General features: G+C 43.2%; 1 protein-coding gene across 20 annotated transcripts in view; it reads right to left on the reverse strand.

Moving 5' to 3' along the window:
- Positions 1-27,948, reverse strand: part of LOC124013739 (myosin-binding protein C, slow-type-like) — a 37,892-nt gene that overhangs the window by 2,677 nt on the left and 7,267 nt on the right. For 2 of the 20 annotated variants that reach the window (XM_046328202.1, XM_046328210.1), the window contains exons 3-33: positions 27,398-27,475; positions 22,780-22,974; positions 21,693-22,028; positions 20,575-20,625; positions 18,622-18,663; positions 17,973-18,014; positions 16,912-17,022; positions 16,453-16,601; positions 16,230-16,347; positions 16,081-16,129; positions 15,251-15,307; positions 14,725-14,733; positions 12,991-13,154; positions 12,706-12,838; positions 9,756-9,764; positions 9,195-9,319; positions 8,924-9,029; positions 8,473-8,639; positions 8,181-8,346; positions 7,872-7,978; positions 7,643-7,779; positions 6,249-6,513; positions 5,976-6,164; positions 5,197-5,331; positions 4,878-5,045; positions 3,109-3,197; positions 2,812-3,007; positions 2,380-2,519; positions 2,061-2,220; positions 1,517-1,653; positions 12-198 (exon numbers count right to left, since the gene is read on the reverse strand). In XM_046328202.1, the coding sequence (XP_046184158.1) occupies positions 12-198; positions 1,517-1,653; positions 2,061-2,220; positions 2,380-2,519; positions 2,812-3,007; positions 3,109-3,197; positions 4,878-5,045; positions 5,197-5,331; positions 5,976-6,164; positions 6,249-6,513; positions 7,643-7,779; positions 7,872-7,978; positions 8,181-8,346; positions 8,473-8,639; positions 8,924-9,029; positions 9,195-9,319; positions 9,756-9,764; positions 12,706-12,838; positions 12,991-13,154; positions 14,725-14,733; positions 15,251-15,307; positions 16,081-16,129; positions 16,230-16,347; positions 16,453-16,601; positions 16,912-17,022; positions 17,973-18,014; positions 18,622-18,663; positions 20,575-20,625; positions 21,693-22,028; positions 22,780-22,974; positions 27,398-27,475 (4,017 nt within the window). The remainder of the gene's footprint in view (positions 1-11; positions 199-1,516; positions 1,654-2,060; positions 2,221-2,379; positions 2,520-2,811; positions 3,008-3,108; positions 3,198-4,877; positions 5,046-5,196; positions 5,332-5,975; positions 6,165-6,248; positions 6,514-7,642; positions 7,780-7,871; positions 7,979-8,180; positions 8,347-8,472; positions 8,640-8,923; positions 9,030-9,194; positions 9,320-9,755; positions 9,765-12,705; positions 12,839-12,990; positions 13,155-14,724; positions 14,734-15,250; positions 15,308-16,080; positions 16,130-16,229; positions 16,348-16,452; positions 16,602-16,911; positions 17,023-17,972; positions 18,015-18,621; positions 18,664-20,574; positions 20,626-21,692; positions 22,029-22,779; positions 22,975-27,397; positions 27,476-27,948) is intronic. The other 18 variants (XM_046328221.1, XM_046328222.1, XM_046328203.1 and 15 more) reach the window with 17 other exon arrangements.

Raw genomic sequence — 27,948 nt, forward strand, 5'->3', positions numbered from 1 at the left:
CCAAAACTGACCTTTAACCTCCAGCTTACACTCCACTAGTGCATCACCCAGGTCATTAATGGCCTTGCAGGAGTACATGCCCCCATCGTAGGGACTGGGTTTCCGGATCTCCAGGGTGCAGACCCCTTGGTTGCTAAACATGCGGTAGCGTGGGTCGTCAATGATGGCTATCTTATTCTTCATCCAAATCACTTTGGGCTGAAGTCAAAAACAGAGAAGGTTAGCCCGTTTCCCAGAGAAGCCTCTAAAATATCAATACTCAATTAAGTCAGGGATGTTTCGCAAGTTACTCCCCATAATGTTTATCAAGTAGTATAAAAGGCATCGCTACTGTATCATTAAAACATTTGTCAACTCAATATGTTGTAGTACATTATTTCAAAAGCATTCAATACATGGCAATGTTTTACTGGTCTGTGGATTTGCATTATTTTCTCAGTGAGAGGGCCAATACACTGTTCAAGTTAGAGATAACCTAATCAGAATAGTGTATGAACAGTCATATCTTATAACCAAGAGTGCATTAATCAGATAAACGCTTATATTTTACATAGTGCCCATGGTAATAAGGCACATGTGTTAAAAAAATGTCCTCTGTCTGTTTATTTAATCCGTTTTTTAACCTCTGAACAAAAAAACTTCAGGCAGCTGACTAGAGATGTGTTGTTAGAGAGAGGATAGCTGTCAGGTGTAAAGGCTGCTGTGATTGAGAGGCGGTCAGGAAGAGCAGGCTGCAGGTGTAAAGCTTTCAGTATACAGCTTGGGGGCCTGGACCATTTGGACCTGGTCCATCCTGGAGGGGTATGGGGAACAGGCTGGAGGGGTATGGGGAACAGACTGGAGGGGTATGGGGAACAGGCCGGAGGGGTATGGGGAACAGGCCGGAGGGGTATGGGGAACAGGCCGGAGGGGTATCGGGAACAGGCCGGAGGGGTATGGGGAACAGGCCGGAGGGGTATGGGGAACAGGCCGGAGGGGTATGGGGAACAGGCCGGAGGGGTATGGGGAACAGGCCGGAGGGGTATGGGGAACAGGCCGGGGGGGTATGGGGAACAGGCCGGAGGGGTATGGGGAACAGACTGGAGGGGTATGGGGAACAGGCCGAAGGGGTATGGGGAACAGGCTGCCTAAAGGCCTAAGATGACCCACTAGGCCAGGGCATTGGAAGTCCCAGCCTCAGGGCTTCAAGGCTGCACAGTCTTTGGGGTTGGCTCCTAATTCATCAATTCATGTCATTGATTGGCCAGAGTCAATAGAGAAGACATACTTGGTTTCCCATGTCTGAATCAATCACTAATTAATAGGCAAGACTGAACATCAGCAGCAATGATACCACAACCATGTCCAGGAGTTTAGCTGGACAGAACATTCCCAGAGGGTTGGTGTAGGCACTGTCTAAGTACAGTCCACACCTACCCTACAGTCCCAGATCTGTTGTGCCGTCTTGCGAACTCCAATTGCTGAAATGGAGTTGGCAAGACAGCACAAACAGATCTGGGACCCGGGCTACACCTACCCGTGGGTTGGCACGGACGCTGCAGTTGAGGGTGGCATTGTAACCAGCGATGGCAAAGGTGTTGATGAGGGGCTGGGTGAACTTGGGAGGCTCTTTGAAGTCGTGGTCGATGTACTCTGGGTTCTTCAGTTGCATGCCTGCAGAGGGAGGAAGGGAGGAAGAATGGGGTTGTACATGATACAGGCGCTGAGCTGTATCATGGGGGAATTTCCCTTGTGATCATGATTGAAGGAGAGACAGTATTTGAATTCATCATCTGTGGTCAGAAACAGCAACATCCGCATTAACAGTACAGTACAATGAAACATGATATGTAGTGTATACGCCATCTCTGAATGAATCTCTCAATTCTGTAAAAATGTATATTTTATCACTGTATCGTTACCTTTTGTGACAAAAGGTGACTGAGGTTCATGGGGGGCTGGACTGCTTTTCGAATGTGTTGGTTCATAATATTAGAAAGTAGAGGGGGATGACGTACGGGTCATATTTTTCATTGCTCTCCATACGGTATCCCCCCCCCCACAGAGGAGCTCACACATACCTTCTTTAACAATGAGGGCGCTGTCCTTGGTCTGGGTGGCACCCTCGCTCAGACCCACCATGTTCTCAGAGTAGATTCTGAAGTAGTACTCGTTCCCCACCACCAGCTCGGTGATGGTGATGCAGGTGCGGTGGTAGTGCTCAATACACGTGTACCACTCCTGTCACACAGAAAGCAGATTAGTTTAAACATGCAGGGGATAACATTGATTAGCACAAACACCTGGATTCCATATGCAGAGTACACACAGAGGTAAATCTCTCCCTCATACTGATTCCATACAGTACAGTACTAAGTGATGCATTCGGCAGACTCATACCATGGTCTTCTTGTCTGCTTTCTGGATGGTGTAGCCTGTAATGGCGGCGTTGCCATTGTCCTTTGGAGGGGTCCAGTCCAGAGCCACGTTTCCCCCCCAGACCTCATCTATCTTCACACACTGTGGAGGCCCTGGGAGGTCTGAGTGGAGAGATGAATCCGTTAACATCATTAACATCAGTATTGGCATGTTCTAGACATGAGCTGCTGTGAAAAATTTGAAAGGGAATAAAGGGCAGAACAACACTAAAAACATTCAACTCGATCAACTCTTTACTATGAGATCTTTCCTTCTTATAGTATTTTTTTCTACTTCCTATTTGATTAAATCTGTAAAAATGACTGATGCTTAGTGCTTAATTGATCTATGTCTAAACAACTTTATCTGTAAGTGAGATCAGGATATCCTTCCTGTCAGTGTCCTTTGACCCACCTACTATCTGGATGTCTACGATGGCCGTGTCCACGTGGTTCTCCACCTCCACCTTCATATCGTACTTCCCAGAGTGCTTCCTCTCTGCTTTGCGGATGAAGATGATACTGTCACAGTCTGTGTTGCGGATAGTGACCTGCGTGGGGTCCACTGTCTGACCCTCCTTCAGCCAGCTCACCTTTGGCCTGGGCTTTCCCTACATGTCACATATCGCATAGGAGCATGAATCTAACTAAATATGATTTACTAAAGGGCTTTTACTGGAGGTGGTTCAGCCATTTTCTGTTATTGCCTTACCATGAATGGAATAACGAGATTGACGGCTTCTCCGACTTTACGAGTGTACGTCTGCTTCAAGTGACGGGGGATGCGGATCTTAGGTGGTTCTGGGAAGAGGACAGGTCAGATAAGTGGATGGAATGTGATTTCCGTTAAAGAAAATTATACTTTCTATTTTTTATCTACAGTGCCTTCAGAAATTATTTCAGACCCATTGACTTTCCACATTTTCTTTTACGTTACAGCCTTATTCTAAAATGGATTGATTTTTTTTTAATCCTCATCAATCTACTCACAATACCCCATAATGACAAAGCAAAAACAGGTTCAGAATTTGTTGCTTATTTATAAAAATAAATCTGAAATATTACATTTACATAAGTATTCAGACCCTCTACTCAGTACTTTGTTTGCAGCGATTACAGCATTGAGTCTTCTTGAGTATGACACTACAAGCTTGGAACATCTGTATATGGGGAGTTCCGCCCATTTTTCTCTGCAAATCCTCTCAAGCTCTGTCAGGTTGGATGGGAAAGGTTGCTGTACAGCTATTTTCAGGTTGTTGTCCTGTTGGAAGGTGACATTTCGCCACAGTCTGAGGTCTTCGGTGCTCTGGAGCAGGTTTACATCAAGGAGCTCTCTGTACTTTGCTCTGTTCATCTTTACCTCGATCCTGACTTGTCTCCCAGTCCCTGCTTCTGAAAAACATCCCCACAGCATGATGCTGCCACCACCATGCTACACCGTAAGGATGGTGCCAGGTTTCCTCCAGACGTGACACTTAGCATTCAAGCCAAAGAGTTCACTCTTGGTTTCATTAGACCAGATAATCTTGTTTCTCGTGGTCTGAGAGTCGTTAGGTGCCTTTTGGCAAACTCAGAGCGGGCTGTTATGTGCCTTCTACTGAGTAGTGGCTTCCGTCTGGCCACTTAACCACAAAGGCCTGATTTGTGGAGTGCTGCAGAGATGGATGTCCTTCTGGAATGTTCTCCCATCTCCACAGAGGAACTAGAGCTCTGCCAGAGTGACCATCAGGTTCTTGGTCACCATCTTGACCAAGGCCCTTCTCCCCTGATTGCTCAGTTTGGCCGGGCGGCCAGCTTTAGGAAAAGTCTTGGTGGTTGCAAATTTCTTCCATTTAAGAATGATGGAGGCCACTGTGTTCTTGGGGACTTTCAATGCTGCAGACATTTTTTGGTACCCATCCCCAGATCTGTACTTCAACACAATCCTGTCTCGGAGCTCTACGGACAATTCATTGACCTCATGGCTTGGTTTTTGCCATGACATGCACTGTCAACTGTGGGACCTTATATAAACAGATGGGTGCCTTTCCAAATCATGTCCAATCAATTGAACTTACCACAGGTGGACTCCAATCTAGTTGTATAAACATCTCAAGGATGATCAATGGAAACAGGCTGCACCTGAGCTCAATTCGAGTCTCATAGCAAAGGGTCTGAATACTTATGCAAATAAGGTATTTCTGTTTTTTTATATTAATACATTTGCACATAAAAAAAAAAACTTGTTTTCACTTTGTCATTGTGGGATATTCTGTATAGATCGTTGATTTTTAAAATCCATTTTAGAATAAGGATGCAACGTATAACAAAATGTGGAAAACGTCAAGGGGTCTGAATACATTCCGAAGGCACTGTAAATCTTTCATGAACACCTGTCCTTTGGACTTCAAATGTCATGTTCCTAGCCCTGTTGCTTAAGCCTTGCTAATAAATAATACATACAGACATCAAAAAGAGAAGTGGAGAGTGGCTAGGACTTACCGTTGACCTCTTTGACCAGGATAGAGTGCTGAAGTGTTCTGGGAGTGCTGGCGCCGGCAGCATTGATGGCCCTTACCCTTACCAGGATCTTAGCCTCTGGAGGGAGGCCAGTGATGGTGTACTTAGTCTTCTCTGTCAGCTCCTTATTGGTTACTCTCCAGTCATCAGCTGCGGAGAACATGTCCATAGACTTAACACAGCAGGTAATACTTATTAACAAGTCAGGCGTTTCTCCTGATCATGAAAAGTCAAGTGGGTTCTAGTTATAAAAGACAAAGTCTATTTGTCGATGGAGACATGTCAATCGAATGCTTCTTACTTCCTTCGATGCAATACTCCACCAGGTAGCCGTCTAAGCCTGCAGCTCCAATGGTGTCTGGGGGACGCCACTTCATGGTCACCGTGGTGTCTGTGACATCATCCACCACCAGCATGGTGGGCTCGCTGGTCACAGCTGAGTGAGTGTGAGAGTGTTACAAAGGTTGAACGTCACTCAAACATTTCCTTGCATGTATAGTATGTTTCATGCCTTATCAAAAGTGGATATCCAATTGCCATAAGAACAGTATGACGCATACAATGTAGTATACCTAAGAAACACCTCCATGCCCATGTGAGTGGGACACCCACTCACTAGCTGGCACTGGTATGCCATCAATCTGTTCATCAGATCTCATTAGGGGCGGCTCTTAACGTCTATTCTTACATTCTGCATCAAGTTTAACTCCTATTGAACCCTGTGGGAGGCTGATCTCCTAAACCTATAAGCCCTAGATGATTTGGCAGCCATTATAAAGACATATTTAATATCTCCTAAAGCCCCGGCCACGTCCAGTGGAGGTCACAGTCAGAATGCGGAATGCTTGGAATAGTGGGGTATCAGAGGAACAGTTTTAAAGGGGAAGGGCAGACCACGCAATGGCCTGCACTATCATACAGTATTTCATTTTTCTCCCACTATCGTGATATGATATAACCACAGGATAAACTGTATTGGCTTACATAAGAGGATAACGCCTTTGTACTGTAAGTGTCATCTCACTGGCTTTGTCACAAAGATTTACATTGCCAAGCGAACATTGCGTACTCAGAACTCACCCAGGGGCACAAAGGCTTTGGATGGCTCGCTGGGTTTGGACACACCGATGGCATTCACAGCAAAGACGCGCACCTCGTATGGGACACCCTCAATCATCTTTTTAGGCTCAAATGTGGTCTCTTTGTTCAGGTCAAAGTTCAGCCTCATCCATCTGGAACTCTGCTTCTTCTTCCTTTCGATGAAGTAGCCTTTGGGGAAAAGAATAGTTCTATATCACATACACACACCAGAATATCCAACTTGTTAGCATAAAACCACCCACACAGACCTACCTAAGATGGGTGAGCCTCCGTCATAGATCGGGGGTTCCCATGTCATAGAGCACCAGTCTCCTCCCACCTCCGTGACTAGGGGAACTTCAGGAGGGTCTGGGATATCCACCACCTTGACTTTGACACTAGCCCCTGCTTCCCCAGCCTCATTCTGCAGGACTATCTTGTAGTTTCCTGTGTCTTCCTTTTCTGCGATGTCGATGGTAAGACTGGTGTGATCTGGAAAGGTTTCAGCTCGCACACGGTGGCCAGAGTCAAGGATTACCTATGATGGCAAATAGTAGATTGTACTGTACCCATACATTCAGTATGTACAGTCGTGGCCAAAAGTTTTCAGAATGACACAAATATAAATTTTCACAAAGTCTGCTGCCTCAGTTTGTATGATGGCAATTTGCATATACTTCAAAATGTTATGAAGAGTGATCAGATGAATTGCAATTAATTGCAGTCCCTCTTTGCCATGCAAATGAACTGAATCCCCAAAAAACATTTCCACTGCATTTCAGCCCTGCCACAAAAGGACCAGCTGACATCATGTCAGTGATTCTCTCGTTAACACAGGTGTAAGTGTTGACGAGGACAAGGCTGGAGATCACTCTGTCATGCTGATTGAGTTTGAATAACAGACTGGAAGCTTCAAAAAGTGGTGCTTGGAATCATTGTTCTTCCTCTGTCAACCATGGTTACCTGCAAGGAAACACATGCCGTCATCATTGCTTTGCACAAAAAGGTCTTCACAGGCAAGGATATTGCTGCCGGTAAGATTGCAGGACTGGGGTAAAGTCATTTTCTCTGATGAATCCCCTTTCCGATTGTTTGGCGCATCCAGAAAAAAGCTTGTCCGGAGAAGACCAAGGTGAGCGCTAACATCAGTCCTGTGTCATGCCAACCAACAGTAAAGCATCCTGAGACCATTCATGTGTGGGGTTGCTACTCAGCCAAGGGAGTGGGCTCACTCACAATTTTGCCTAAGAACACAGCCATGAATAAAGAATGGTACCAACACATCCTCCGAGAGCAACTTCTCCCAACCATCCAGGAACAGTTTGGTGACGAACAATGCCTTTTTCAACATGATGGAGCACCTTGCCATAAGGCAAAAGTGATAAGTAAGTGGCTCGGGGAACAAAACAGTTTGTTGTAATTGTCAATTGACAATTGTAATAAAAGCATTTGACGCTTGTAATTGACAATTGTAATAAAAGCCTTTGTAATTATACTTCAGTATTCCATAGTAACACCTAACAAAAATATCTAAAGACACTGAGGAAGCAGACTTTGTGAAAATGTATATTTGTGTCATTCTCAAGACTTTTGGCCACGACTGTATACTTTACTTCCGACAACAATTAAGCACAATGAAGCCTATTTCGACCCAGGTCAGCACTCACCCTCTCTCCCTTCATCCACACCACTCTGGGTGCTGGTTCTCCACTGATGGGGATCTCCACACGGAGTTTATTTCCTGCCACAATGGTCACTGTGTTGTCAGGGAAGTTCAAGCTCTCCAGGTGCACCCTGGGAGGATCTGTAGGAACAGGACAAGGAAGAAAACATGTAAGTGCTCTATAATATTCCTATCAACCCACGGATGGTTTTGTATCATTAAAATTACTGTACCAACGATATGAATTTTGGCACAGAGGCTCTGAGAGTATCCCTCTGGCACAAAGGTATAATCCCCGGCATCGTGCAGGGTGCTGTTCACAATTTCTAATCGGTGGTTCCTGTCAAAACAAGAAAACAAGTGAATACTGTAGGCTTGCTCCTGAGAAGACAGCTTAATCAATATGAAAAAGACACTAGAGACCAGCAGGAGGACAGACGGAAAGGCTAAGACCCTGAGTTTTTCTTGCTCAGGTTACATGGGCCTAATGATGAATCATGATTTGGCTGAGGAGATGGGCAAGTGGGAGGGAGGTGACGTACTTGGCTCTTTGCAGGATGTTGATGCGGTCGTTGGACTGGATCAACTGTCCGTTCCTGTACCAGCGACCTGGAACATTCCCAGGGAAAATCTCACAGTGCATCTTCAGTGGCTGGCCCAAAAGCACTGTCATGTCCTGCAAATCCTGAATAATCTTCAGTGGCTTCACTGATGAAGGGAAGAACAGAAAGAAAGAGGATAGAAAAAAGTAAAAATAGTCATCAATATAGTTGATCTACAGTTTCTACGTAAGAGAGAAAGTGTGACGAAAAGAGAGGGAAGTGAAATACACACATTCAACCTGGACTTTGGCTTCAGAGGTGCCCCCAGAGGCCATTAGGGAGAATGTTCCAGTGTCCTCCTTTGAGGCATCGTCAATGATTAGCCAGTGTTTCAGCCCGTCAGACTTGACACGGTAGCGTGACCGGGGCCCGGTCGGTACCTCCACGCCATTCTTACACCTGAGGGGTAAGACAAAAGGTTAGAGGCTCAGAGGCACTCACACACACAAAGGACACAAGGGAAAAAAACACACACACACACACACACACACACACACACACACACACACACACACACACACACACACACACACACACACACACACACACACACACACACACACACACACACACACACACACACACACACACACACACACACACACACATATGGGAAAAATACACAAGCATACACACACACAAAGGGAAAAACACACACACACAATAAGTTGACATGGCCCTACCATTTAACTTGAGCTCCTTCTTCAGACACTTCACACTCCAACTCAATCCTCTCGTTCACTGTCGTTTTCACCGCCTCAATCTCTTTAGTAATCTTCACTGGTAACTCTGCAGAAAGGTATGATACAAATCATAAAATCATAGAGGGGCAGGCATCAATATAATTACAAACAGTGGAGTGTGAAATTGTGGAGTGACCACATTCTGGCCCCACTAATTCCTCAAAGAGACATTAAAATGAAGAGAGAAGGATGATGGAATGGAGAGGGGTACCTTTGACAAACAGCTCTGTGGTGCACTTCTCTTCTCCCGCAGCTACGGAATAAGCAGCATCATCATTCAGGCCGCAGTTGTTGATGACCAGGATCCGCTGTGTGCCCTTTTGCTCAAAGATAAACCTATGCAGCAAGTGCATCAATCAATCAAATCACTGGATATCCACATACTGTGACTATATGTGCTTGGAGATAAAGTTATAGTATACCATATATGCTTGTGAATGGCAATTATTTCAAGACTTCATATCATCCACTGAGCTACAGACAGTTGCCTTTGCTTACTTGTGTCTTCCAAAAGCAGAAATAGATGTAGTATTTTATTATTTTTTTAAGAATAAAAAGTTGTGCTAGTTTATTAATCAAAAACCTTTGTCATTGAAGTCATTGTAATGTGAAGATATACAGCCAAATTCATATACAGAGACCCGCCCCCATTCACAAACAAACACATCCCAACATGCATCAGCGTGGGTTGTCAGTGCACACCCAGAGGAATAGAGTAGACAGAGGGTTGGGGTCACACCAGAGGTCAGGGATGTAGGACGGGTGGACTTACTTCCTTTGACTTAAGGTCAGCAGTGGAGCCGGAATGGAGCCAGAGGAAGAAGTAGTTATAGCAGAGAAAAAGGATGAGCACCATGGCATGACAGACAGAGACAGACAGACACAGAGACAGACAGACACAGAGACAGACAGACACAGAGACAGACAGACACAGAGACAGACAGACACAGAGACAGACACACAGACACACAGACACACAGACACACAGACACACAGACACACAGACACACAGACACACAGACAGACAGACAGACAGACAGACAGACAGACAGACAGACAGACAGACAGACAGACAGACAGACAGACAGACAGACAGACAGACAGACAGACAGACAGACAGATAGGTAGGACAGAAGGCTAGAGGAGGGGGCTGTAACAGCCAATAGTGTTACAAAAAATTGAGAGGGAGAGAGAGAGATCGAGAGATCTTCATAACAGGGAATCCTGGGAAATACAACACTGGAGACCAGGGAACAGAAAACTGCAATAACCTCTCAGATGGCTTTAACTCGGCTTGGCTTTGAACAACCTCTACTGACAGTAGCCTGAGATCGACCCTTTCCTTTTTAGAATCTAAGTACACACTTTGAGGGTACATTACATTTACATAGAGGTCTTGTAACATTGAGTAATACAGATGTTAGATTGAGTGATGAGATTAACTTTCAAAAGTATTGTATAACTACTGTTAACACACACGGGTGGGTCTAATTCCAGCCGGTGTCTATTCCACAAGTTACCAACGGCTAAATATGATTATTGTTGTGGCATGTTTGTCATTTTACTACATTTCATGTTTAAGTTTTCTGCATATTGGTTATAGATTTGGACACGTTCAAACTGTGTTTTGACATTGGGCTATCCTAGCAAAATGTTGTTGAACAGATGTTGAAAATAGGATTATGCCCGACATCCAATCTGCGTTTGTTTTTGGGTGAAAGTCAAAGTTGAAAATATGTATTTTTCTTGCAGCCTTGGCATTCAGGCCAAAGAGTTCAATCTTGGTTTCATCAGACCAGAGAATTTTGTTTCATATGATGGAATTTGTTAACTGTTACATCTGACTGCACAATCCACTGTCTCATCAGCCCAGCCAGGCACTTTATAAACTTGATCTCCACTATAAAAAACATCTAGACATTATCTCACATTTCTTTTAGACTAACATTTAGTTTTTAACAGCAGAGATGTGTATAAATCTTACTGTCTCTCCGACATTTGCGACATAGAATTTGAATATTGAAACAATCTACAGTTATCGCATAGTAATGAACGAGTCGAGACAAGACAGACAGGCAGGCAGCGTTTCTTAGCCAGTTGAAATCATGAATTAGCTGGCATAATTTTTATGGATGTATACAAAGAAATGTCAACGAAGTGCAGCTAGTTTGCAGTCTGTTGTTGGCTAGCTCCTCTGAACAAGTGTCCTGACGAGAGAGCACATTTTCAATGCCAGGCGAAATCGTGCCTCATTAGCTCAGTGTTATGGATGTATCCAAATAAATGTCACTAGAAAACAACTTAAACAAATGCAAATGCAGCTACTCTGATGTTATTCTGGCTGCACTGTTTGACGTGAATGTAAGTTAGCCGTAGTTGGCTAGCTAGCAAGCAAGGGATAAGAACGTTGCCAGACAGTATGGCAATGGAACATTTAGAACAAACAACTGGGTCACGTCCATAGATACAGAACAAAAAGACCGATCAACTGGGTCGCGTCTCTGGCAACCGAACCAATAGAACGAACGACCAGCCGGCTTGGGTAGCAACCCTAGATTTGTGTTGGGATTATATATTGTGGAAGGATGAAATAGTATGAATAAATTCATCAACATAATGATGAAAATGAAATTATGTCAATCATTATTTGAATAGGTTGGTAACCCATTGTATAAAAGTGATAATGCCCTCGAAGCCGGTGTTTGGAGGATATATTGGCATGGTTTGCACAACACCCGTGTTAATATATCCTCAAACACTGGCTTCTCGGGCATTATCACTTAATTATACAAATGATTTCCAGAGAGAGGTAAGAAAATAGTCACTTTTCGTTATACATTCCCATTATTGACAGGTTGATAAAACGATGTGGTAAGATCAATACACTTAAACTACGCCATATTATATTTATGGTACACTAACATTGGTGGGGTACACAGCTATCAAAATAATAGATCATCCATTGATTGTTACAAAGCCAGAGTCAGTTAAAGACCTGTGGAGAAGGTACAGCCATTTCCCTGTACAGAGAAGGACCTGTAGTTAATAGCAAAGGACCATTATTTAAAACATCAAACAGTGCATTTCCACCCAAATGTAGCTCAGTGCCACGCACTGACCCGCAAACAAATAACGTTCTTGATGCGTTGGTGAGATGCAGGTGGTATCTTATCAACACCACATTAGTGTTGAGAGAATGTTATTTGTTCACTGGGCATCAGCTGGTAATGGTTTACAGTACAGAGATCTGGGCTGGTCATGTAGCTGTGTGTGTGTCTGGGCACAATGGGAGATCTGTATGGCTGTGAAGGGCATGTAGGGTCAGACTTGTCCCTGGTTTACAAGGTCTGAGGCAGTAGACCCTGTTCATAACAGGGTCACACAGGGCTGTATGTGTGTGTCATTATGTGAAAGCAATTATTGGTGTAAAACAATGTGTGTTTTGATGGGCAAGTTTGGGTGTATGCGTCCTTGCTTGCTTGTGTACACCGTGAGACTATCAGAAACACTAGCATGTGAACCATTGCTTTTCAATGCTGAGAGACATGACAAGGGACATATAAAAACTACAAGTGCCAGGGGACTGGCAATGAGGACCAAATCACGAATGAAACACATTTTATGAGGAACTCCCAAAAAGGCCTTTCATTTGTGAGAAGACGAAATTGAGAAAAACATACAGAAGACTAACACATGGAGAAAGAAGAAAAAGCTTGACATACTTTGGAGTTGGACGGATCTCCTGGCCGTTCTTGTACCATTTCAGCTCTACTGTGGGGTCTGCAAGATCCACCACTAAGCGGATCTTCCCTCCTTTGTCAGCCTGGTATGCTGGATCCAACTTCTTGGCAAACGCTTTGTCAAAAAAGACAATATCCCATGACAATGGTTATTCATTCTATAGAAAACCAGTGAAATGTGTGTCTTTTCCCTGAAAAATCACAGATTAGTGCATCATAATCCCAACAGTGACACACAGTCACATGGACAAACACTCAATTCAGCACCTTCACTCTTCTTCTCCTCTTTCTTGGTCTTCTTCAACCTCTTGAGCAGACCCCGCAGGTCTGTTATGCCATACTCAAAGGCGATCTTCTCGTACTGGTCTGGCCTGGCCGACTTCAGGATCTCCCACACGTCCACTTCGGGGGTCTCATCCTGCTTGGGCTCCCTGGGGCAGGACACGAGGGGAGGGTGTGAGGGCTGGGGCCACGCTCTGGGCTATCGCGACGTGTCCTGAGGAACTGATCCCTATGGGGGGTATTGGGTGGGGAAGGAGGTTCTGGAAAGGGGAGAGGATACTATAAAAGGGACAGTGACTGCGCTGAAAGATGACTACTCTGTGTTGTATCTACTGTAGATAGGGACTACCTACTAACTTAGTTTTCAAGAGTGTTTTCCCTTCGCTATTCTACTGATCTGCTGTGTTTTTAGTCATTTCTATTCTTCTCTCTCCTTATATCAGACACACGTTCTCTCCCTCCCTTCTCTCTCTCCCTACAGAGTTCCTCAGGACATGTCACACAAAGGGATGGGCGTGGTCTGAAGCCCTGTACCTGTCCTTTGACATAATCTCTGGATGAGGTGTTACAGGAGGAGAGGGGGTGGCTAGTCTATTATATCCTATTGAAAGGGTTTTACTGCTGAGGCAAGTAGAGGGATCAGATTATTACAAGGGAGTTGAATATGTTTCAGGTAGGGGTTTTGACCAGGGTCGAGTTCTTTAAGTCTGGACATTGTTACTTGCCTTTATGATGAGATTTTGCAAGAGAAAATACATGTTAACCAGTGCTGTATTAATAAATAACAGTAAAAAGGTCATAAACTAATGCTATTAGGCTACTTTTGTTCCTTGGGGGGGGGGGGGGGGAACATGACACCTCAACAGAATTAAACAATTTGGGAAAGAACTACTGATCTAGGTGCTGCATGCAGGAATATAGGGAGATCTTACTCCAAGATGTGCTGCTGATAAAGTCTACATTCCTTCTCTTTCTATTCACATTGCCCATCCCTTTGCCTTGTGTCTCAGTATGTTCACTCATCACCACTTCAGAGACGCTCTGACCGTGTTAGAGATGGAAGGCTAGGCGTCCATAGTGGATGTTAGATCTGTGAGATCCAGGTTAATAAGCATGTTGCCTGGGCGTGAGTAGATCCATTAGGCAGCTAAATAAAGATCATTCAATCAGTCTGTTCTTTCATGGACATTTTCCCAAATGTCGGAAAGCTTTGGAGGTAAAAAAGCATGAAATTATTATTTCATTCTTATGCATCTCTCTTCTTGTTTATTTTCAGGCAATTACTGTGTATACTGAAATAAACATTGTGATATGTGCCTTGTATTTCTAAGTTGAAATAAAATGACATTGTAGCGATAACACTATTTCACAGCATCATTCATAAATGATCCACTAGCAGATCACTAATGATCCGAAATGGGAGTCCTTTGGCCTCATAAACAGAGTATTACTGAACTCTACTGTTGATCAAAAAAGTGGTCATCCCCAACAGTAGAGAGACTTTATGATGCAAAGTCCATTTCTATCCTTACTGATTGTTAATGGAGCATTTGAGAATGTTGGCTGTAAATGAAGTGTTACCTTGCTACAGTAGGCCAACACTCTTGCTTGTTCCAGATCCTAGAGCTACATTCCATGCTGGGGACGCTACAGGATTATAGTACTTACCCCGCAGTAAGGTCTAATCGTTTAATTACCTAGGTTATTCTCTCTACTAACCTTTGGTTTCTGAATGTGTAGGGAAGAAGAAGAAACAAGCCCAAATAAATGTGTAATTTTACCTCAGTGAAGTGTCACGGTCTGTCTACGTCTATTGTACTCATTGCAGTACATTGAAAAAACATGCTGTTGTCTGAATCAAGAAAAAAAATGTAGATTTGTATTTACAAACTAAAAAATAAACTAAAAAATACAGTTATCAATATGTGAGAGTAGATAGTGTACTAGATAGTATGTGATTCACTGTAACTCCTGATATTAATTAAATGATGTACTCTTACAGTACATGGTACTTCATCTATGTTCTAACTAATATACTGCACTCTTTAATATATTATACTCTATTGTAATGCATATATATACCATGTGATAAAAAAATAGTAAAAAGAGGGTAAAAGATTTAATGGTGGTTGCTAGGGCAAAAGAAAAAATAAAGAGAAAAGAGGTAAACACCCAAAACAAGGGCATAGTAAAAAAAAAATACAAAAATAAGACTGTCCCCTTGAGGACGGACAGTGACTCTCACCTATGTTTAAGAAGACCACTAAAGTCAAGATCCCCTGCATCCTCGTGTCCTTCACTGCTGTTGTTAACAAGAAGAGATTAATGGAGATTTAATCAGAGTAGAAACAGTAACAGGCAACTAGATAAACAATGCTAAAAGAACAACGCAAAGCAGCGGCTACTGACTTCAATCAAATGCATTAGGTTCAGACTAACACATGATTGGTAGCTTACACAAAAACCCTTTCGATTCATTTCCAATTAAATGCTTCTAATGAACTGGTTTGTGTAAGGAGTATCGAGAGCGATCCCTACCAGCATATGAAAACATTTCCACAATGTTTCTGCTGTGTTGCAGGAGCATCACTGAGCAGCTACGTTGGGATAATGCTATGGGGCTGGGATGTTTTGCGTTGCTTTCTGACACATTGTTGGGAGGGAGTTTCAAATGCAAGCATTGGCCTTTGTGCTGTTCAACACGTTGATTGGTAATTACCTTAATAAAGGTTAATCACATCTGATTTCATGGTCATTATGTTTCAGACACTATGTTCTCATGTTGGTTTGTGATAAGAGCCATGGTTTTCCTACTGAGCCACAATGTCCCATGTATCTGATGTTCAAATGTACATTTTCAGCTTTATTTGCCAAGTGTATTGAATCTTGCTCAAAACCAGTGAAGTTTGTGTTTAATGTTACTATTGTCATATTTATCATAATGAGAAAAAAGGATACTCATTAGTCAAATGCTCAATCTAACCAATAACTGTAAAAATATCGCTCTTTTGTTGACTCTGAAAACTAGTCTACTAACGGTCTGTTTAAAAGGTCAGATTGTGTTGCTCTCATTACCTTCTTTTGAAGGCTGATCGAATATCAACACTCTGTGACTGTTCCAGTTCTGAAAGACAATAATGCAAAACAATAACACAGTATATTACTGCTCGTGTTTCAGTGTGTGTTCTTTGCTGTATGACTGAGACTCGAACAGCGCAACAAACCTTTCACTTCCAGGTCAAAAGAGCAGCTGTCAAATTTGTCCTTGTAGGTGACCTCACACCTGTAGTTTCCAGCATAGTTGTCTTTGGCCTTGATGATATGCATCTCAAATGTGTGAATCTGCAGGGTGATACATAGGTATTGGAAGGACAGCTAGGGGACCAATGTGTGTGCGTGTGTGTGTTAACATACAGTACATAGAGCTATACATGGGAGGGTGTCTACCTTGGTGCGTCGGTCAAAGGTTTCTTTCAGTTGCAAGTGCTTTCCGGTCTTGCTGGCCAGGTCCATCCATTTCCCTTTGAACCACTTGATGGTGGGTTTACGGAGCAGGTCTTGGGCCTCCACCTTGGCAACAAAGGAGATGTCTCCACCTTGTGAACATGTAAAACACAGCATGTCCATGGTGGGAATAGCCTTTGAGGTGGATAGATGTACTACACATGGTTGCCAGAGGTTCCTTCTCTTGGAGAGAATAAATACAATAGTGAGAGAGAGGCAGAGAAGGAGAGAGAGAGAGGCAGAGAGAGAGGCTATCTTTCATCATAACAAGGGAGAGAGACCAATCGAAAAGACCTTGACCAGTACAAATATAATACATGTAAGGGTTTTAAAATGTCTCTGAGTATATCATCTCTGGTCTACAGCAGCTGTGAGAGGAGAGCTCACTCAGCAGGCACTCACCCACAGTGATGGATCCGCCCTGGGGTCTTTCTATGAGCAGGCTGGACAGCGGTGGGGTGTCTACGGGCTTGTCAAGGTCCTCTGGAGCCTGTCCCTCTCCCAGAGACCACACTGTTCGATCAGGAGAGACGGACACACACCATCACACCATCAACACCAACAGACCAACACACTTCTCGTATACTGTACTCAATGGCTTCAACAATCTGTCAGCACACTTCTCTGTATTCATCTGAAAGTGATATACTTCCAAAGGTAGATAGACAGACAGAAATACATTCACACCGTTCCTCAGCTGTTCATGGCAGCTGCAACATGGAAAGCATAACATTTTACAACATGGAAAGCATAAGAACATGGAACATAGAACAAATACCTGTACTGGGAAAAGCGTTACGGGTTTTGAATGATTACCATATCGGAGGGGACACCTTTGCTGTGTGCAAAAGTGTATCGTTTGATACGTTCTTCCATTTCTAAATGCTCCGGTCTTCTTTGAGATCTCAGTGGACTAGGACTGATGTCAGCAGTCGCCATGCCCAACATGTGATGAAACTACTATAGACAGACCTACACAGGGAGTTCCTTCAGCCCCACCCCTCGCTACCTACTGCAAAGTCCCAGCTACCCTCACCCAGTTTACGTCATCTCTGACTCAAAGACTAACACTCAACTAGGTCACTTAGTCATTTAATTTACTTCTTAGTTATGTGAAATGTCATTCATTATCCCATGATGTTTGAAAAAGATAAAGATGTTGAAAAGCCCCATAGCTTCCTACAAGCATTGGAGAGGAACGTGGCAGTTGAACTTTGACATTTTAGGAAACCAGTATTTTTCATGGAGCAGAACATAGTCCAAATGAACCTGAGCTTTTAAAGAATGCCAAGCCAGGTCCCATTGGACCAGCTAATCGGGGAAAATGAAAAGAGCCAGCTAAGAGACTAACACTATTCGTGAGTGGGCTTGCTCCAGAGAGGCTACTGCTATTCTGGAGCTCTGCTATTGAAAACTAACCTCCTAATAGGATGGTTATTATGGCTTTTGTTACATAGTATTACCTGAGTCTTTTCTCCCCATGGCTGACACATGGACGCTATCATCTGAACAAAGACAGAGAGAAATTTACAGCATATTATAAGAAATAGTACTGTAAAGTCCACAGAAGCAAGCACACACAAACATTCAGGACCAGCAATCAATACAAGACATCGAACATTAAGCAAGCTGAGCCCTGACGAATTCTGACATAATGATGCAATCTGCCAATTAAAAGCTGTAACTATGTACATTGTTAGGTTTCACCAGTGAGGAGAATCAGTTTTGAATCTTCTTTCATGCCTTTGTATTTCTTAAAATAAAGTTTTATACAAACTGTATTGTTGCATTACGACCAGAATTCCAAATGTGTTGACATAAATGTCTAACATGCATGTGCCCGACAGAAAATTGCAGAAAAGGAGACCCTTAAAATCTTTAAATTCTTATCATTTATTTTTCATAAAAATCTATTATGGTGTTTTTGCAATATGTTTCACTGTTGACAATCTAAGGTTGGAAAAAGAACAAACTTCAAAAATTACACAAAACACCTTCTAGAAATAAACATGTCTCCGAACATGTTTCCTACATCCAGGCAGTTGTAACATCCTGATCAAAAAGACTAGTTTGGTCAGAGCTATAGTTGTAGAATTAACAGAAAGATCTTACTAGGCAGCTCAATAGACAGTTTCTTGGCTGTATTGGCATCCTCTGTGAAAGAAAGCACAGCATTACTGGTATTAATTTGTGTTTTTAACTAGTCAATTGATTTGACTCTGGTGAGGAATATTTCGATTGACTCTTTGTGATGATTGACAAAAGTAGTATGACAAATTGTCCTTATGGCCTTGTAATCAGAAAAAAAATTAAATGAAACCTCCAATTACTTATACCAACCATTTCCAATGAATTAAATATGAATACATATAACACAATTCAAGACAGGAGAACCGGTATAAAATCAACATAATTGAGGTCTAGGACAAACCAAAACATGTATAATATCATCATATATATACACATAACATATAATATACATACAGTATACATGATGAGCATACGTGGCATGAATGGTACTGGTGTGTATATTCCAAGCCTTCAGAAAGTATTCACACCCCTTGACTTATTCCACATTTTGTTGTGTTACAGCCTGAATTCAAAATGGATTAAATGGTTTTTTCCCCTCTCACCCATCTACACACAATACCTCATAATGACAAAGTGAAAACAACTCCAGTGTACGTTTGTCCTTGTGTTTTAGGTTATTGTCCTGCTGAAAGGTGCATTTGTCTCCCAGTATCTGTTGGAAAGCAGACTGAACCAGGTTTTCCTCTAGGATTTTGCCTGTGTTTAGCTCTATTCCGTTTCTTTTTATCCTAAAAAAACCTCCCTAGTTAGTCTTAGCCACATTTATAGCAGTTTTACTTTACTCCCTTATTGCAAACAGGATGCGTGTTTTGGAATATATTTTTTATTATGTACAGGCTTCCTTCTTTTCACTCTGTCATTTATGTTAGTATTGTGGAGTAACTACAATAGTGTTGATTCATCCTCCGTTTTTTCCTATCACAGCCATTCAACTCTGTAACTGTTTTAAAGTTACCATTGGCCTCATGGTGAAATCCCTGAGCGGTTTCCTTTCTCACCGGGCAACTGAGTTAGGAAGGACGCCTGTATTGCACTATTGCACTATTGATACACCATCCAAAGTGTAATTAGTAACTTCACCATGCTCAAAAGGATATTCAGTTTTTTTATTTACCCATCTAATAGGTGCCCTTCTTTGTAAGGTAATGGAAAACCTCCCTGGTCTTTGTAGTTGAATCTGTGTTTGAAATTCACTGCTTGACTGAGGGACCTTAAAGATAATTGAATGGTTGGGTACAGAGATGAGGTAGTCATTCAAAAATCATGTTAAACACTGTCATTACACACAGAGCGACTCCCTGCAACTTCTTAAGTGACTTATTAGGCACATTCTTACTCCTGAACTTATTTGGGCTTGCCATAACAAAGAGGTTGAATACTTATTAACTCAAGATATTTCAGCTTTTCATTTTAAAGTAATTTGTAAACATTTCAAAAAACATCATTCAACTTTGACATCATTTTGTATAGGCCAGTGACACAAAATCTCAATTTAATCCATTTTAAATTCAGGCAGTAACAGACATCAAAATGTAGAAAAAGTCAAGGTGTGTGAATACTTTCTAAAGGCAATGTGTGTGTGTATATATACAGTATACATGTCAAATGTGATCTTCACATCCATACCTTTATTTGAGAATTATAATAAATAAAGGTTTGTGTGCTTGTAGGAATTATACTTTGGCATTTTTTAATTGGCATGCATGTAAACAACATATGTGATATGCACAAACATATATTGCAATAGTTTTGGAGCTGATCCTGAATATTCTAACCAGCAAAATGCCATGTGCCAGTATTAAATGCATATCAGGAATATAGGTATATCAGGTCTTCCCCACAGTAATTGTCTCCTGCAAAATGTACTTTTGGGGTGTTGATGGGAGCCCTGTCCTATAGTGGAGTCTCCATGGTAACCGACTTGACAAGGTGGGAAAGGGGGGGAAATGAGGATGGTTTGTCATGATTACCAACCTGGTGGGGGCGGTGGTGATGGGGTGTTGGTTGTAGCGTCATCATCTTTATCTGCAATAAAGTGTGATTGACACAGACCCACCTATCAAAAAGCTCCAAGTCCATCACCGGCAAGGCAGGCCAACAAGACAAGCCACAAGACAAAGCATGCAAGACAAGACAGAACATGGGACCGACACGACACAACACCACCACATATGCATGTCTTTGAAATGGATAGATGAAGTGTATGAGACCACAAACGTGTTGATCGTGAGATCGAAGCGTGTCCTGTGAGAGATCACACCAGTGTCTATGAGATGGGAGTGGACGGTGATGTAAGAGATCACACGTGTACGTAAGATAAAGGAATTATGCGTAACACCACAAGCTTGGTTTAGGAAAGCTGGAAGTGCAAGTGAGAAGCACTGTGAGAGGAAGAAAGAGATTGAAGTTGACAAGCACACACGAATGTCCACAAGGGATATGAAAGATTAAAGACCTAACTATCCAAGATAAACCCTGTTACTTAGAAACTTTTTGTCGATCAAAAGAGTAACTGAGTTCAGCTCCACCTCCAGAGACGTTATAGAGGGTAGTGTTGGGCGGTATCCAGATTTTCATCCTGTTTCTGTACCACACCGGGGTATACGGTATTACCGGATGTCCACACAAGGGGTGCTATTTCTTAAAAATAAGGGTGTGATAGAGAGAGCGTTCAAGGTGGGTGGGGGTTGAGCAAAACAGAAGGGACATATGAAACTGACCTTTGTTGTGGTAAAAAGGCACTGGAGCAATGCTGAGTGATGAGTGACAACTGCGGAGAGATATAACCTTCCATACGTCTAGATCAGCAGCTGCTGCTGCGGCTGTCAACAGCACTGTGCTTGTTGCTACAGTATAGCCTCACTATGAAACCTAGACCCTCAGCTATAAACAGTCTGCAAACTGTACTGAGAGGAATAGACACAGAAAACACACACGCCACGCACACAATAATACACACACAAACATACACACATCAACACATGTTTGTGCATAGACACATCAACGTAGCCTACCTATATACACACACACGTTCTTGCATATGCACATACACATGTTCGTTCTTTTGCACAGACACACACACTCTTCCAGACCTGCTGGAGGTGGGGGTGGGGTAACCTGCACCGTAACAACTGGTTCTGGAGGTGGGGGTGGTGGTGGGGTAACCAATGTAACAACTGGTGGTGGTGGTGGGGTAATCACTGTAACAACAGGCTCTGGCAGTTGGGTAACCTCCGTAACAACTGGTTCTGGATGTGGTGGTGGTGGTGGTGGGGTAACCACTGTAACAACAGGCTCTGGCGGTTGGGTAACATCCGTAACAACTGGTTCTGGAGGTGGGGGTGGTGGTGGGGTAACCACTGTAACAACAGGCTTTGGCGGTTGGTTAACCTCCGTAACAACTGGCTCTGCTTCCTCCTTCACGGTTGCTGAATTGGGACAAGGCTCTCACAGATTAAAGTTACCGTCCATCTCCTCCACTCACACAGCACTAAGTTTCTTTCAGTCATCAATTTCTAATACAAACAAACTGCCAACTCCAACTGTATGTGCCATAAAGTTGTCGTACTGAACTGTGCACACAGCAGACACGCTGCATTTACACGTAGCCTATATGTGCTGTTTAACCATGACAAAGCTATCAGACACGATTTTGGGGGCACTTTCGCCTCAGAAGAATTTGAACTTATTGTATATAAAAATGCACTAGTCAACAATCTGCAGAAAGCAAAGCATGAACCAATGTATGGCTGTTGTTGTGTAAATGCTAATGAAGTTCATCACACTGGGTCACAGCAGCCATTGAGGCAAAAGGTGTCTCTGTCTGTCATTACAAACAACGCTTCAATCCAAATAAAACCCTGATTCATACAGATTCTATCAGTCCATTGCCTGATTTAAATGGAACTTTGGCCCATATGATCTATTGGGAGAAGATAAAGGGCCTTTGCAAAGACCAGCACTATGGATCTAACTCTATTACAGACTAGAGTCAAACTGCTTCAATCAATGGTTTGAGAGTGGGACAATTGAACGGACGCGCTTGTTACTATTTATGAGTATGGCCTGGAGTTTTTCCTAACCACATGACCTGATCAGGAAAAATGCTGGTCCTTCCGTTATAGTAAACAGCATGCGTTTTTACTGTGAATGGCTTGAGACTGAGTGAATTTGACTTACCAGGCAGTGGGGGTGAGCAAGGGGACGGGGCCTCCTCCTTTACTTCGGAGTTCACAGACTCGACTTGCTCTTTAGCCCCGACCACAACCGCCTCTGGTTCTGGTTCTTTAGACCCATTCTCTACTGGTTCTGGCTGTACAGGCTTAATCACCTCTATGGGCTGTGGATCCTTCCCCTCAGTCTCTACCGGTTGTTCTGTACAGCAGATAACAGTGCCAGGCTGGAGCAGCATGCCTTGAGCAAAAGCACTGGCAGCCTCTCAAAGCACTGCAGTATATATATATATATATATATATATACACACACATACTTACACACACACACACACACACACACACACACACACACACACACACACACACACACACACACACACACACACACACACACACACACACACACACACACACACACACACACACACACACACACACACACACACACACACACACACAGTGGGGAGAACAAGTATTTGATACACTGCCGATTTTGCAGGTTTTTCTACTTACAAAGCATGTAGAGGTCTGTAATTTCTATCATAGGTACACTTCAACTATGAGAGACGGAATCTAAAACAAAAATCCAGAAAATCACATTGTAAGATTTGTAAGTAATTAATTTGCATTTTATTGCATGACATAAGTATTTGATACATCAGAAAAGCAGAACTTGATATTTGGTACAGAAACCTTTGTTTGCAATTACAGAGATCATACGTTTCCTGTAGTTCTTGACCAGGTTTGCACACACTGCAGCAGGGATTTTGGCCCACTCCTCCATACAGACCCTCTCCAGATTCTTCAGGTTTCGGGGCTGTCGCTCGGCAATACGGACTTTCAGCTCCCTCCAAAGATTTTCTATTGGGTTCAGGTCTGGAGACTGGCTAGGCCACTCCAGGACCTTGATATGCTTCTTACGGAGCCACTCCTTAGTTTCCCTGGTTGTGTGTTTCAGGTCGTTGTCATGCTGGAAGACCTCGCGATACATGGCCCCATCCATCCTCCCCTCAATACGGTGCAGTCATCCTTTCCCCTTTGCAGAAAAGCATCCCCAAAGAATGATGTTTCCACCTCCATGCTTCACGGTTGGGATGGTGTTCTTGGGGTTGTCCTTCTTCTTCCTCCAAACACGGCGAGTGGAGTTTAGACCAAAAAGCTATATTTTTGTCTCATCAGACCACATGACCTTCTCCCACTCCTCCTCTGGATCATCCAGATGGTCATTGGCAAACTTCAGATTGGCCTGGACATGCTCTGGCTTGAGCAGGGGGACCTTGCGTGCGCTGCAGGATTTTAATCCATGACGGCATAGTGTGTTACTAATGGTTTTCTTTGAGACTGTGGTCCCAGCTCTCTTCAGGTCATTGACCAGGTCCTGCCGTGTAGTTCTGGGCTGATCCCTCACCTTCCTCATGATCATTGATGCCCCACGAGGTGAGATCTTGCATGGAGCCCCAGACCGAGGTTGATTGACCGTCATCTTGAACTTCTTCCATTTTCTAGAGATTCTTAAAGAAAAACTAACAGGTCTGTGAGAGCCGGAATTCTTACTGGTTGGTAGGTGATCAAATACTTATGTCATGCAATAAAATGCAAATGAATTACTTATAAATCATACAATGTGATTTTCTGGATCTTTGTTTTAGATTCCGCCTCTCACAGTTGAAGTGTACCTAAAATAGAAAATACAGACCTCTACATGCTTTGTAAGTAGGAAAACCTGCAAAATCGGCAGTGTATCAAATACTTGTTCTCCCCACTGTGTGTATATATATATATATATATATATAGGGAAAACAAGTATTTGATACACTGCCGATTTTGCAGGTTTTCCTACTTACAAAGCATGTAGGCATGTAGAGGTCTGTAATTTTTATCATTGGTACACTTCAACTGTGAGAGACGGAATCTAACACAAAAATCCAGAAAATCTAATTGTATGATTTTCAAGTAATTAATTTGCATTAATTACAGTTGAAGTGTACCTATGATAAACATTACAGACCTCTACATGCTCTGTAAGTAGGAAAACCTGCAAAATCGGCAGTGTATCAAATACTTGTTCTCCCCACTCTGTGTGCGTATTTACACTGCTCAAAAAAATAAAGGGAACACTTAAACAACACAATGTAACTCCAAGTCAATCACACTTCTGTGAAATCAAACTGTCCACTTAGGAAGCAACACTGATTGACAGTAAATTTCACATGCTGTTGTGCAAATGGAATAGACAACAGGTGGAAATTATAGGCAACTAGCAAGACACCCCCAAAAAAGGAGTGGTTCTGCACATGGTGACCACAGACCACTTCTCAGTTCCTATGCTTCCTGGCTGATGTTTTGGTCACTTTTGAATGCTGGCGGTGCTTTCACTCTAGTGGTAGCATGAGACGGAGTCTCAACCCACACAAGTGGCTAAGGTAGTGCAGCTCATCCAGGATGGCACATCATTGCGAGCTGTGGCAAGAAGGTTTGCTGTGTATGTCAGCGTAGTGTCCAAAGCATGGAGGCGTTACCAGGAGACAGGCCAATACATCAGGATACGTGGAGGAGGCCATAGGAGGGCAACAACCCAGCAGCAGGACTGCTACCTCCACCTTTGTGCAAGGAGGAGCAGGAGGAGCACTGCCAGAGCCCTGCAAAATGACCTCCAGCAGGCCACAAATGTGCATGTGTGTGCTCAAACGGTCAGAAACAGACTCCATGAGGGTGGAATGAGGGCCCGACGTCCACAGGTGGGGGTTGTGCTTACAGCCCAACACCGTGCAAGGACGTTTGACATTTGCCAGAGAACACCAAGATTGGCAAATTCGCCACTGGTGCCCTGTGCTCTTGACAGATGAAAGCAGGTTCACACTGAGCACATGTGACAGACGTGACAGTCTGGAGATGCCGTGGAGAACGTTCTGCTGCCTGCAACATCCTCCAGCATGACCGGTTTGGCGGTGGGTCAGTCATGGTGTGGGGTGGCATTTCTTTGGGGGGCAGCACAGCCCTCCATGTGCTCGCCAGAGGTAACCTGACTGCCATTAGGTACCGAGATGAGATCCTCAGACCCCTTGTGAGACCATATGCTGGTGCGGTTGGCCCTGGGTTCCTCCTAATGCAAGACAATGCTAGACCTCATGTGGCTGGAGTGTGTCAGCAGTTCCTGCAAGAGGAAGGCATTGATGCCATGGACTGGCCCGCCCGTTCCCCAGACCTGAATCCAATTGAGCACATCTGGGACATCATGTCTCGCTCCATCCACCAACTAGTGGTAGCATGAGACGGAGTCTCAACCCAGTCTGCACCACAGACTGTCCAGGAGTTGGCGGATGCTTTAGTCCAGGTCTGGGAGGAGATCCCTCAGGAGACCATCCGCCACCTCATCAGGAGCATGCCCAGGCGTTGCAGGGAGGTCATACAGGCACGTGGAGGCCACACACACTACTGAGCCTCATTTTGACTTGTTTTAAGGACATTACATCAAAGTTGGATCAGCCTGTAGTGTGGTTTTCCACTTTAATTTTGAGTGTGACTCCAAATCCAGACCTCCATGGATTGCTAAATTTGATTTCCATTGATCATTTTTGTGTGATTTTGTTGTCAGCACATTCAACTATGTAAAGAAAAAAGTATTTAATAAGAATATTTCATTCATTCAGATCTATGATGTGTTATTTTAGTGTTCCCTTTATTTTTTTGAGCAGTGTATATGAGGTGCTGGCTGGGCATGAATAAGCATAGATAGCCAGCAACCAGAATGGGTCTTTCCATTGACAGTCATGTCTGAATGCATGACAGGTGATCAAAATGTATACAAATTATAAAAAAGTTATTTGCCAAATACGCAGAAAAAATTAAGGGATGTTACCAATCTGGTCATTGCACATCTATAGGTAGTCCTTGAGGCTTCATGGAAGTATAGTTTTACTTATTCAGCAAGCTTGTACAAGACTTAATTGCAATGTACCACAAGCTCTAAAAAAAAACGATTTTCATTATTTCACATAGCAAATCATAACAGTTCCCAGAAATTTGAACGTGACATGGTCAACGGAATCTATTATAGGTCTAATGATGGCTACCTGCTGAATGTAACAATTAAACCTATACTTCCTCATTCACAATGAATGTACTTCCTGTGGATGATTCCATATTCCAATCCAATACTTCAGTACCTTACACACACACACACACACACACACACACACACACACACACACACACACACACACACACACACACACACTTGGTAGAACAAGCACAAGCCAGTATTGGGGACAAAGCATCACAGCAATGTGAGCACGGGAGTGTGTTACAGTAGCAGCAGTGCAACTACGGAATTATGTGCATCATATGTGCTGTTTATCAGGAAGTTGATTTATTCAGATCGCACGTAGACTATTTTGACTTATATGCGTTATGTTTGCATGTGAACGTTTGTGTCGTTTGCATGTGAACGTGTGTGTCGTCGAGGAACAGTTGAGAAATCTCATTACAAAACAAGAAAAACAAGAACGGTGGACACACAACAACAAACACGCGTGGTATCAGTGTGGTGTGCAAATTAATCACCTGGGAAGAGTGGGGAAGGGGAGAAAAGAGGGGCATGACACCAGTGCATGGTTACCCACCTGGGGGTGGAGGTGAGACCTCGAGGGATATCTCAGGTGTGGGCATTGGCGCCTCACTACTGTCTGTGGCAACACTCTCTGAGTATGTGACAAATATAGCAGGGATGGAAGAGCTGCATTTAATTGCGCAAAGTCTCCACACCTTGTCTTTGACATACTCACTCTCACACCAATGGGCATACTAACTCGCTGTATGCCCGACCTCACTCGCCATTTTCCACTCAGTCACACACAGATTGGGACACATACAGTAAATCCACTGAATTCATTCGTACATATGCATGCACAATATCAAGTGGGATATTTGTGTAGTGTAGATGAACAAATTTTCCCTTCAATATTTTTTTTTTTACAGCCATTTGGCTGAACCAGATTCATTGTTTTGGTGTGCTTGAGGGAATGTTTAAATGTTTTTTCATGTTTTTTCAGGCAAGTCAGTTAAGAACACATTCTTATTTACAATGACGGCCTCGGAACATTGGGTTAACTGCCTTGTTCAGGGGCAGAACGACAGATTTTTAACTTGTCAGCTTGTCAGCTCTGGGATTCGA

Source organism: Oncorhynchus gorbuscha, linkage group LG25 (genome assembly GCF_021184085.1).
Source record: "Oncorhynchus gorbuscha isolate QuinsamMale2020 ecotype Even-year linkage group LG25, OgorEven_v1.0, whole genome shotgun sequence".
Classification (NCBI taxonomy): domain Eukaryota; kingdom Metazoa; phylum Chordata; class Actinopteri; order Salmoniformes; family Salmonidae; genus Oncorhynchus; species Oncorhynchus gorbuscha.